We start from the raw sequence: 12,191 nt of genomic DNA on the forward strand, positions 1-12,191 counted from the left end.
TTCAAACTACTAACCTTTTTGGTTAACTGTTGTGTCCACAAGACACATTTTAAAGTAAAGTGTATCACTATCCCTCATCAAACAAGTGACTTCAGTAGGTTTCTAGAAGGATTCTGTGAATTGATAATAATGCCAAAGGAACACCCAAAGTGGAACAAAGGAAAATGGCGTGTTGACACCTGTCCTGTGTGTTCCAGTTAGCTCTCCAGTGGGGTACAAAACTATGTTGCTCTAATCAGATATGATTGCCAGACAGACTATGTGGAATATAGATTTACAGCCACTATCATTAATGATTAACCTCTGACAGAGTGTACATCATGCCTTGAAAGATCAGTTAATGCCATTCTGATTAGCAGGACAGAATAGCAATTAGCAAGACACTAATTGTAGTGCCAAGGTTAGGCATCCAGATGCTAAAAGCATGCAGCTGAGTTTGAATCCTAGCTTTGCTCCTTATCAGTGCTGTGATCTGTTTTCCACCTGTAAATTGTACTCTGGTGGTCTCTTAGGAGGATTAAATGAGTTAGGAAGTGCTTAGAAGAGTGTCCGGCACATAGTGTATGCATTATGTGGTTGGTTTAAAAATAAAGTTTATCCCACTTTATACCATCTTGTGACTATTCCTTTTCCCCCTCACTTTATATGGATGTGTGCTATTGTTATTTATAAACTTATTGAAAGCAAGGCCATATGCTTGATTATTATGAGAGGAATGAGCAAAGGCTGTATCTGTAGGCTGCTTTCCAGTAGCTTCTAAGAGTTTCCTAAGCCCTCTGCTAGGCCAGTAACAAAGCCAACACTACTAGATGGTGAAGTCTTGGCATACCAACAGAAACATGTCCCCTTTTGACATTCTTCTCAATACACATCTTCTGTGTATTAAAAACACTGACCTCATTGTCATTCTGTTTTATGGTTGTAAACGAAAGGAAAATATTCCTAAGTCACTTTATGAACAGTATGACTGACTGCATGTTAAAATAGTTCTCTTTAAATAAACATGGTGACATTGTAGAACTCAAAACTCCCTTACCCTTTCTAACAGTGGCAAGAAGTCAAATGGGTAAAAATTATGTTTCTGTTCAACAGAGCTGAAAGTTTGGAGTTTGTGTCCTTTTGAAATAAATAATACATGCACAACTTTTTACATTTATACACTTCTACTGATTAAAAAAGAAGAAGATCCACTTTCATATAAGGATCCCTAGTATTTTGTAGCCTGAAAACCCATAACAAATTCATCTACTATGAAGAACCCCAACTCATCAACTACTATTTGTTGTTAATTCAAAATACCACCTATATGAATCTGGTTGATTCTGGCCCAATGTGTGTCAGAGAAGAATTGTTGTCTTTGGAATTTTCAGTGGGTTACAGAATTCTTTTGTGGTCTCTGTGTGCTGTAAACAGTTACCATGCTTGGCCATGAAATGAAAGGTTGGACTCTGGAACACCTTGGAAGTTAAACTTAGTGACCCACCTCCAAAATATCAGATATTGAGAGCTCTGTGGAGCACCATTGTGCTTTGGCATATATGGGCCTGCCATGAATCAGAATTAACTCAGCAGCAACTGGCCACTGACAGAGAGATGGTGGTTCAGTGGTAGAAGTCTTACTGTTCATGCAGGAGAGCTGAATTTGAAACCTGGACAGTACACCTCTCACACAGTCATAACCTCTCTGTAATTTGAAGCTTGTGTATTGCTTTGATGTTGGTAGGTTTCAGCAGAGCTTCCATTGTAAGAGAGATTAGGAAAAAAGGCCTGGCATTCTACTTTTGGAATTTAAAAATCTAATCTATAAGAAGTCTTGGGGATACATTGGACAGGGAAGGGATGCATCAAATGTGTCTGGAAAGGGAAGAATTTTCTTTTGTTGTGCATGTCCCATGGGGTAATTCAAACCAGTAGAGTTTGCATTGATTCTATCAAGAGAGATTTTTACACTCATATGATGCTATGATTTAAGTTTTCTTTTTAATTTTACACTTTCCTTCTTTTTTAAATCAATCAAATTCAAACAGGTATTCCTGGAGGACTTCAGAGTGGAAAGAATGCCAAGTCTCTCTCCTCCTCGAGCAGCAGGACCCCCACTGGCATGCGACAGGACCTGTCTGTGGTGGTGGCATCCAGACCCGAGAAGTGTACTGTGCCCAAAGCGTCCCAGCGTCCTCTTCACAGAGGGCCAAGGAAGGTAGGCAGCCAGTTCCAGCACAGATGGTGCTGCTATTTTCTAGGGAAATCAACTCCTACACTATTCCCTAGATTTTGGGGTTTTTAAAAAAATAATAAACCCCCATGTTTTATCCTCTGCTTGCATACTACTTTTAAATTATGCTGCTTACAGTTACTTCAAATCGGCTAGACACTATTACTACTACAACATTATTTAAAGGGTCTTTATGAAAGTCAATTGTAAACATGTGCCCATCGTTTGTAGCACAAATATATATAATACTACAAGATAAGGATCTGGTATGCTGGAGTGACTAAGTAATAAATGACAAAAAAATGGTTTCTGCTGTTTATTTTGTAACTGTTTTGTGTGTATGTGTGTGTGTGAACTTGTGAATATGACAATTTCTGTGCATGTATCCTTTTCAGATATCACTGATCTATCATTTTATTTCCAAATTTTAACTTAAAATGAAGAAGCTTGCTCCATGTTAAGCTTTCCATTAGTCAGGTACCAACAAGCATTAGTCAATTTGTTGATGGTGTGGGAAAATAATAACACTTGTTGTGGTGTTATGTGACATCAAGTCGACTACAAGTCGTAACCACCTTGTAAACAACAGATCTCAACTCTCCTGTGTTCTGCATTGTCATAATCATCTCTGAGATATTTGAGTTCATTGTTACAGTCACTGTGTCATTACATCCTGTTGAAGGTCTTTTAATTTGCCGTCTTTTTGCTCTTCCCAGACAACATGCCTAAAGTGTGTGAGACAAAGTTTTACCCTCCTTGCCTCTAAGGAGCACCCCGGTTGCACAGTCTTCAAGACGTTGTCCTTCGTATTTGTGGCAGCCCATGTGGCGTTCCGTACTCTTCTCCAACATCACAACTCAAAGGCATTGATTCTTGTCTCATTCTTAGAGACTAGCCAACTTTCTGATACGTAGAAAACAATTAGAAAGACCATGGCTTAAATCAGGTAGAACCTAGAAAACGTATCTAGATGCATGTGAGTCAGCTGATTGACAAGGCGTGAGTGGCAGCAATGCTTCCACCCTAAAGGAACGCATGATCTGTTTGTGCCAACTAGAGAGCCTTGGTGTAGCCCATGCTGAAGCAGTGAAGGGGGCCATGTTTCCTTAGGCTGCCTAAGTGCTTTTCTGCTGTGGACTTTAGTTAAGAAGAAAAAATGGAAAGTTTCTTGCTGTGGTGATACATTGATTTTAATTTGTAAAAGTCTTCATATCAGCTGTTTTTTGTGACATGTCCTCACAGAATTACAGAGACATCTATGGTAATAATCTTACAACTTCTAGAGGAATAGGCTTTATAGATTCTTAGATTTGTGCTTCCATAGTGAAGTTAAAGGACCACAGTTTCATGGCTAGGGGTATTAAGGAAAAGGGGTTTTTTTTAATTCTCTAATTTTACCTTTTTTTAAAATTGATTTTCCTTCAATCATTCATATACATTGTGTCCTAGAGCATCAGTTACAATTAATCTATACCTTTACACCTGTGTATCTTCAAATTCTTGCCATACCTTGCCTGTTCCTCCACTTCCCCTATCCATCCACTAATCTCTACTGACCTACTATCCATCCTTTTTCCTCTCCTGCCCTTCTTCCTTCTTCCGTTCCACTTTGAACGATTGCACATGTTGTTCAAGTTGCAATACTCCTATTATCTGCTTATCTTTCAAAGTTGTCTTTTCTGTCTCCTTGAAGAATAACTTTTATATATTGTGATTAATAGAATCTGTAGAATGCTTTCAGTATGATTGCCTCAGACAATGTTGTCTTCTAACATTAAACAGAATATTTTTTACTCATTTGTGTAGGTCTTTTTTTGTTTCTTGTTTTATAATTTTACCCTTAGAGAATGACAGTTTACACACTTTCAGAAACATTACTATACTTATTCTTCTGAATTAAAAGGAACAGACTTTGCATCAAAAACTGCAGATTATTACTTTAAACATCTTTTCTTTATTGTCTCCCATCTACTATTTTCTAGTAAGGATCTTCTGAGAATTAACACATAAATGAAAAAAATATTGTAGAATGGATATATTAATACTTATCTATTCTCAGCCTCAACTTTTAAAGTTGCTTTGATATTTCTATCATCTTAAAGTTTCTTAGGTGGCATAGACCATAGGGAGCTGTCCTGCTGACTCAATCACTGTGCCTCTCCAGCAGTTCAGATTCAGTTGCTCAATGGGAAAAGGATGGACAGTTTCCTTTCAGGTAATTTAGAGACTTAGAAAACACTGGAAATTCCAACATCAGTTGTAATTTATGGAAATGAGAAACTCTTTATAAAAAAAATAACTTTTGTATGTATAAACTTGCTCTAAAATGGCATCAATCCGTTTGTTCTTTTGGCAGCTTGCTTAATGGGCATATGTTGGGCAGAAAGAAGATAGTAAGAAAGTGGAAATAAGATACTGAGATATTTCACAGTAAATTGAGGGATGCATTGGCATACAGGAGCGATCCTAAATGCAGATTTAGTAGGCCACTAACAAAAAGGCCCTGGAATTTGCCTTAAGTATGCACCTAAAGATGATAAATCAATCTTAGGAGCAAGCCAAACTTCTAGAATAATGCTTGATTCCCATGGAAATAAGAAGAATACTTAGAAGGCAGTAAGCCTGCCAGGTCAGTTCTCAGAGAAGAGCTAGATATAGGCTAAGATGTAAACACATCAAAGGGTTAGACAGTGTAACATTGCTCTGGGCTTTTGTATATTATCATCGCATAATTGTTATGAGCCGTTGAGCCGACTATGTCTCATAGAGACCTTATGAGCAGCACTTCTGAACTTTTTCTATCCTGCCCCATCTTCATGGTCTCTGACATGCTTGAGCCCATTATTGGAGTCATAATATTAATCCATCTCATTAGTCACCCTCTCTTTCTCTGAACTTCTGTAACGTTCTTTTTTTTTTTTCCTTTTTTTTTTTAAAATTGAGATTTTAGTGAAAGTTTATAAAGAACTTGGGTTTCCAATCACTCATTGTTACACATTTTCCTCCCTGCCACTCCACCCTCTCCAGATTGTTTTTTTCTTTGGGAAAATTTCTTTCATTGTTATACAGTCCCCCACCCCCATTCCAGACCACTTTACTATGCAGCTCTTATTCTGGAATCTTGTCATGTCAGTGATACCTAAGCATTTATTCCTTTTATACAGTTCTCTCCCTCATCTGTTTCAGTGTTTTGTAGATTATTTATCCCCTCTTTTCTCAGTTTTCCCCCAACCCTGATGTCAGTCGTGCTTTACAACAGTGGCATTATACAGTATTTGTCTCCTTATGATTGAGATATTTCACTCAGCATACTGTCCTCTAGAGTCACCCATTTTGTATAATATTTCATTATTTCCTTGTTTTTCATGCAGCATAGTATTCCATTGTGTGAATATACCACAGCTTCTCTGTCTATTCATTTGTTGATGTGCACTTGGGTTGTTTCCAACTCTTTGCTAATGTGAACAAAGCTGCAGTAAACATAGGTGTGCATATATCTGCTTGGGTAGCAGTTACAGTTTCTTTATGGTGTATTCCCAGTAGTGGAATTGCTGGGTCAAATGGTGTTTCTATTTGAAACTTTTTGAGAAAGCGCCATACTGCCATACTGCCTTCCATAGTGATTGCACCATTTTACACTCCCACCAACAGTGAATAAGGGTTCCAGTTTCTCCGCAACCTCACCAGCATTTGATGTTTGCTGTTCTGTTAAATTTTGCTATTCTGACTGGGGTGAGATGGTATCTCATAGTTGTTTTGTTTTGCATCTCTCTTAGAGCTAGAGATTTTGAACATTTCTTCACGTGTTTGTATGCCATCTGAATGCCTTCTTTGGTGACCTCTATAATTTCTAAGCATAATGTATTTTTCCAAACACTGGCCCTGATAACATTTCCAAAGTTGCCTGTAAGGAGAACCTATGGACATCTCCTTCAAGAATTATTCATTTGTTCTTTTGACAATCCATATTTTCTATAGTTGATACTTTTCTATTACACCACCATTCAAAGGCATTGATTCTTCTTTAATCATTTTCCAAATTTCAGATGTATACAGAAAAATTGAAATGACCATGACTTACATAGTTATGTTAGGTGTTGGTTAGGTACTGTCCAGTCAACTACAACCCATTGTGAACCTGTCCTACCCTGTGTCACATTTCCTGGCTCACTTAAGTTCATTGCAGCATCCATGTGTCAGTTCATATGGTTGAGAGTCTTCCTCTCTTTTGCACCTACCACCTTTCCAAGTGTGAAGTCCCACTCTAAGGAATAGCCTCTACTAGCAACATGCTTAAAGTATGTGAGATAAAGCTTTATCATCTTTGCCTCCTAGGATTACTCTGGCTTCCCATCTCAAAGACATATTACTTTGTTCTTATGGCAGTCTATGGGATATTCAGTACTCTTTTCCAACAGCTCAAGGGCATAGATTCTTCTGTCATCTTTATTCATTGTCCACTCTCAGATGCATAACAAGTGATTGGAAAGACAGTGGCCAAATCAGATGCACCTTAGATCTCAAACTGACATTGCTGCTCTCATAATTTGGAGAGGTCTGACTGCAGACTTTCCTAGTGAAATACATCTCCTAATTTCCTGACTACTGATACCAATGATGTTGAGTGTAGATCCAAGTAAGATGAAATTATCAACAACTTTTATCTTTTCTCCAGCTATCATGATGCTGCCTGTAGTTCCAATGGTAAAATTTTTTGTTTCCTTGATGTTGAAATGCAATCCGCATTGAAGGCTCTGTCCTTTGATCTTATGCAGCAAGTACTTCAAGTTCTTCTCACTTTGAGCAAGCAAGGTTGTATCATCTGCATAAGGCGGGTTATGTCTTCCTCTGGTCCTGATGCTACATTATTCTTCATAGAGTCCAGCTTCTTAAATAATTTGTCAGCATAAAGATTGAATAGGTATGGTGATAGGATACAACTCTGAAAAACTCCTTTCTTAATTTTAAACCACATCATTTTAAAACCTTTGCTCTGTTTACACAACAGCCTCTTGGTCTGAGTTTCACATGAGCACAATTAAGTGCTCTGGAATTCCTACTCTTCTCAATGTTAGATAACTTGTTATGATCCCCACACGCAAATGCCTTGGCGTAGTCAATAAAGAATGAATAGACATTCTTCTGGTATGCTATACTTTTAGGCAGGATAAATCTAACATCAGCAGTGATATCCCTAGTGCCACAGCCTCCTCTAAATCCTGCTTGAACTTTTGGAACTTGTCTACCTACGTAGTGTTCTAGCCAGCTTTGAATGATCATCAGCATTATTTTGCTTGCATGTGATAGTAATGACATTGTTTAATAGTTTCCACATTCTGTTGGATTGCCCTTCTTGGGAATGGGAACAAATATGGATCTCTTCAGTTAGTTGTCCAGACAGCTGTCTTCCAAATTTCCTGGCATAGACTGATGAGTGCATTCAAGGCTGCATATTGAAGCACTTACTGTAGAAGATTAAAGACCTCAGTTTTTATTATGGATTTAACTTCAACATTAAGAAAATAAAAATCCTCACCACTAGACCAATAGACTCCATCATGACAGATGAAAAAAAAAAGGTTTATATTGTCAACAATGTCATTTTAGTTGAATCTACAGTCAACACTCATGGCAGCAGCAGTCAGGAAATCAAAAGACATGTTTCATTGGGAAGAGTCTACTGTCTAGGACCTCTCCAAAACCCTAAATAACAAAGATGTCAGTTTAAACACTAAGATGCATCATTTTCAGTTGCTTACTATGTATGTGAAAGTTGGAAGATAATTAAGAAAGACCAAAGAATAACTGATACCTTGGAGTGGTGGTGCTGGTGAAAATTATCAAATATAACACAGACTACCAAAAGAACAAACAGTGTGTCTTGGAAGAGGTACAACCAGGGTACTCCTTAGAGGCAAGGATGCTGAAACTTTGTCTCATATACTCTAAGCATGTTATGTGTCCTTGGAAAGGAAGAAGATCCTCAAGGAAATGGATTGATACAGTGACTGCAATAATGGGTAATGATCATGAAAATGGAACAGGATAAGGCAATGGAAAGATGTATTGGTCATAGAGTTGAATCATACTCAAGTCTATGAACATGGAATTCAACCTTATGAATCATAGTCAACTCAGTGGCACCTCGCAACAACACCAGCCATATAGGCTTGCTGTAAGTCATAGCTAACAAGATAGCACCCAATGACCACAAATATTTCTTTTAAAGCAATTATAAAGGTCACAATTGGTGACATAAGTAACATCTCTGTTTCTTTTGTTATTAATTATATATTCTTTTAAGAAATATACTTATTATAATTCTAATGAAAATTTACAGAAAAGTTTAATTTTAGTTCATTCATTCTTAAATTTTTCTCCCCTTCTCTCTCACACAGTTCACTTTCTTTTTTTTGTTTTTTAAAAAAAGATATTAATTCTTTGTTGCACAATTTCCTCCCTCCTCCTCTTACCCCTCCCCTATCCACTTTGAAATGCGCCTATTGTTAGAGATTGTTGGCACATACATATTACCTAATTATATGTTTCTTTTAAACAGTTCTTTCCTGCATCTATCCCAATGTTCATTATCTATCTACTCTTTTCCTATCCTCCTCCTACCCTCCCACCCCATGTCAGTCCAGGTAAAACATTGGTGTTATGTAGTATTTGTCCTTTTGTAACTGAGATATTTCATACAGTATGATGTCTTTCAGGGTCATGCATGTTGTGTAATGTTTATAAGTTGATAGTTTTTCAGTTGTGCTGTGTAGTATTCCATTAATTCAGTAACATTGAAAAACAATGAACTTGTAAATAATTCTCTATATATTCTTATATAATTATATGAATTTAATTCATCAACCTCTTTTGCTATTATTTTAGTTACATTACATTTTTGTGGGAGAAGCCACTGTAATAACATTTTCTACTGAAACTCCTTTCTTACCAACAATATTATTGGCTCCCCTCCAAATAAATTTTTTCCTGTACTCAAACTTACCCTTCTTACTCACTTGAAATAAAATTACTTGACTTTTCTTTCCTTGAAAATACTATCATCTTCTGTAAACTAGCTTCTCTTGGATTCCATAGTTTAGGAAAAGCAGCCAAGGACTTTCCTAAACTCTGCTGTGCCCTATGCCAGTCGCACCATTTCCGATACACCCATCCCCCTTGCCCCAGTCACTGAATCAATCCACCTCATAGGGGACCTTCCCCTTCTGTGCTGTCCCTCCACCCTGCCAAGCATGATGTCCCTCTCCAAGGACCAGTTCCTCCTTGAAACATGTCCAGATTATGTTAGAGGGAGCCTTAGAATCCTTGATTTGACCCTTTCCAGGATGAATCTGTTTGTTTTCCTAGCAGTCCATGGTACCCTCAACACTCTTCTCCAGCACCACAGCTCAAAGGCATCAATTCTCCTTCTATCCTCCTTAGTCATTGTCCAACTCTCTGATGCATAACAGGTAATTGCAAAGACCATGGCCTGTATCAGACGCACCTTAGTCTCCAAAGAGACACCATTACTCCTCAGCACTTGACCCTTATTATAAAAAAAAGTTAAAGAAAGGTTTACATGCAGAGAGAATGATGCTATTATTGTGGTTACCAGGAGGAAGATAAAGGAGTAGAAAATTAATTGTTGTTATGTATATTGTCAAGTCAGAATCTATCCATAGTTGACCCTCCCAATGTTTTTCAGAGGCAAGAAATGCATGGGAGCAGATTGTCCATTGTTCTCTCGCAGAGCAGTTGGTAGAATCAAACTGGATACCTTTGTGTTGGCAGAGTTTCTTGTTGCTAGGCCAATGAAGAATAATCAGTGGTAACAAAGGAAGAAGTTCATGCTTTGTTGGAACACTGCTAAAAAAATAAGGCCCCAAGAATAGATGTGCTCCCAGTTGACATGCTTCAACTAAGAGATGCAAACTTGGATGGGCTCACCAGTCTGTACCAGGAAATTTGGAGGATGGCTACCTGGCCAACTGACTGGAAGAGATCCATATTTGTTCTTATTCCCAAGAAGGGAGATTAAGTAGAATGTGGAAATTATTGAATATTATTATTAATATCATATGTAAGCAAAATATTGTGGATGATTATTCCAAATCACCTGGAACAGTACATTGATAGAGAACTGCCAGGAATTCAACCTGGGTTTAGAAGAGGTAGATATCAGGGATATTATAGCTGATGTTAGATTGTTCCTGGCTGAAAGTAGAGAGTACCAGAAGAATGTGTTTTATTGACTATGCAAAGTCATTTGATTCACGGATCACAGCAAATTATGGCTAACATTGAGTTAAATGGGAATCTTAGAACACTTAACGGTGCTCATACAAAAATCTATGCCTAACACAAGGAATATTGATTGTATGGTTTAAAATCAGAAAAGGGGTGCATCAGATTCTTCTCTGTACCAAATTCTGTCTGTTTGCTGAGCAAATAATTTGTGAAGCCAAACTTTATGAAGAAAAATGTGGCGTGAGGATCTGAGGAAGACTCATCAACAACCTTTATTATGCAGATGACACAACTTTACTTGCTGAAAGTGAGGAAGACCTGAAGCATTTACTACAAAAGATCAAAGACTACAGCCTTTAATATGGATTACATCTCAATATCAAGAAAACAAAGGTCCTTAGCACTGGGCCAATAGACCACATCATGGTAGATGGAGAAAGGACTGACTGAAACTTTCAATGATTTCATCTTACTTGTCTTCAAAATCAACACCATTGCTTTGGGCAATGCTCCTGTCAGGAGCCTCTTCAAAATACTGAAGAGCAGTGGTGTCAGTTTCAAGACAGAGGTGCACCTGATTCAGGCAATGATCTGTCAGTCACCTGTTCTGCATCTGAAAGTTGGATGAAGAATAAGAGTGACTGATTGAACAATGAGTAAGGATGACTGAAGAACTGATGCCTTTGAGCTGCGATGTTGGAGAAGAGTACCAGATATCCCAAGGACTGAAAAAAGAACAAGCGGGTATGTATGTCTTCGAAAAAATGTAGCCAGAGTTTTCCTTGGAGACAAGGTTGGGGAAAAATTTATTCTTTAGACATGTTGCCAGGGGAAGCTAGTCCTTAAAAGGGACATCATGCTTTGAAAGGTGCATGATCAGTGAAAGAGAGGAAGACCTCTAATGAGATGGATTGACACAGTGGCTGCAGCAGTGGACTCAGGTGTATCAGAAATGGTGAGGATGTCACAAGAAAAGATAGGCTTCCTATCTATTGTTCATAGGGTTGCTATGAGTCATATTCGACTCAGTGACACATTGCAACAACAACAGTGGTTAGAAACTGCACTGCAATCCTGAAGGCACACAGTTTGAGGCTACCAATTGCTCCATGGGAGAAGGATGGACAGTCTCCTCCCATGTGATTAACTGCCTCTGAAAATCCACTGGAAGGTCAGCTGTGGGTTGGTCCTGACTTAATGGTATTCAGCAACATCAACATGGGTAAAGGGAAGGATGATATGGAATGACTAGACCATCAGACACTGTAGATATTGTAATTAATGTCCTGGATATATATTAATGACTGGGGGGAAGCTTTGCAAACGTTCACTCAATATCATAATAAAAACTGCTTTTAAAGTCAATACACTCATTTGATTCCAGAACATGGTATCAGAAAATTTGTGAACTTAGAGTTTTCTGTAGTGTTGACCTTAGAAAATAAATGAGACTGTTTAAATGGGGTGTTAGCATTTACACTCACTCTATGCTAACAGAGAATTAGAGGTAACTGGGGGAAATAACCTTTGCTAATTAACAGCAGGATGTTTGACAGCAGTTCATACAAGGCCATGAGAAACAAGGCACTTGCCTGTAATTGTTCTACCTTTGAAGCTTCCTCAAGTATTCGGATCCTGAATGGAGGAGAAAAATAAGTGAAAGGGAGGAGATGGTAATTAGCCAGATCTCAAGATTATTCATAGCAGCAGACTTTAATGAGTGGGTAAATGA

At 38.0% G+C, this 12,191-nt stretch overlaps 1 protein-coding gene across 1 annotated transcript in view; it reads left to right on the plus strand.

Moving 5' to 3' along the window:
• THSD7B (thrombospondin, type I, domain containing 7B) overlaps positions 1-12,191 on the plus strand; it is a 1,033,118-nt gene that overhangs the window by 95,415 nt on the left and 925,512 nt on the right. Inside the window, exon 4 of the mRNA XM_006894459.1 lies at positions 2,028-2,197. Coding sequence (XP_006894521.1) covers positions 2,028-2,197 — 170 coding nt within the window. The remainder of the gene's footprint in view (positions 1-2,027; positions 2,198-12,191) is intronic.

The sequence above is a fragment of the Elephantulus edwardii genome, unplaced genomic scaffold (assembly GCF_000299155.1).
Source record: "Elephantulus edwardii isolate Elephantulus edwardi_28Jun2011 unplaced genomic scaffold, EleEdw1.0 scaffold00143, whole genome shotgun sequence".
Classification (NCBI taxonomy): domain Eukaryota; kingdom Metazoa; phylum Chordata; class Mammalia; order Macroscelidea; family Macroscelididae; genus Elephantulus; species Elephantulus edwardii.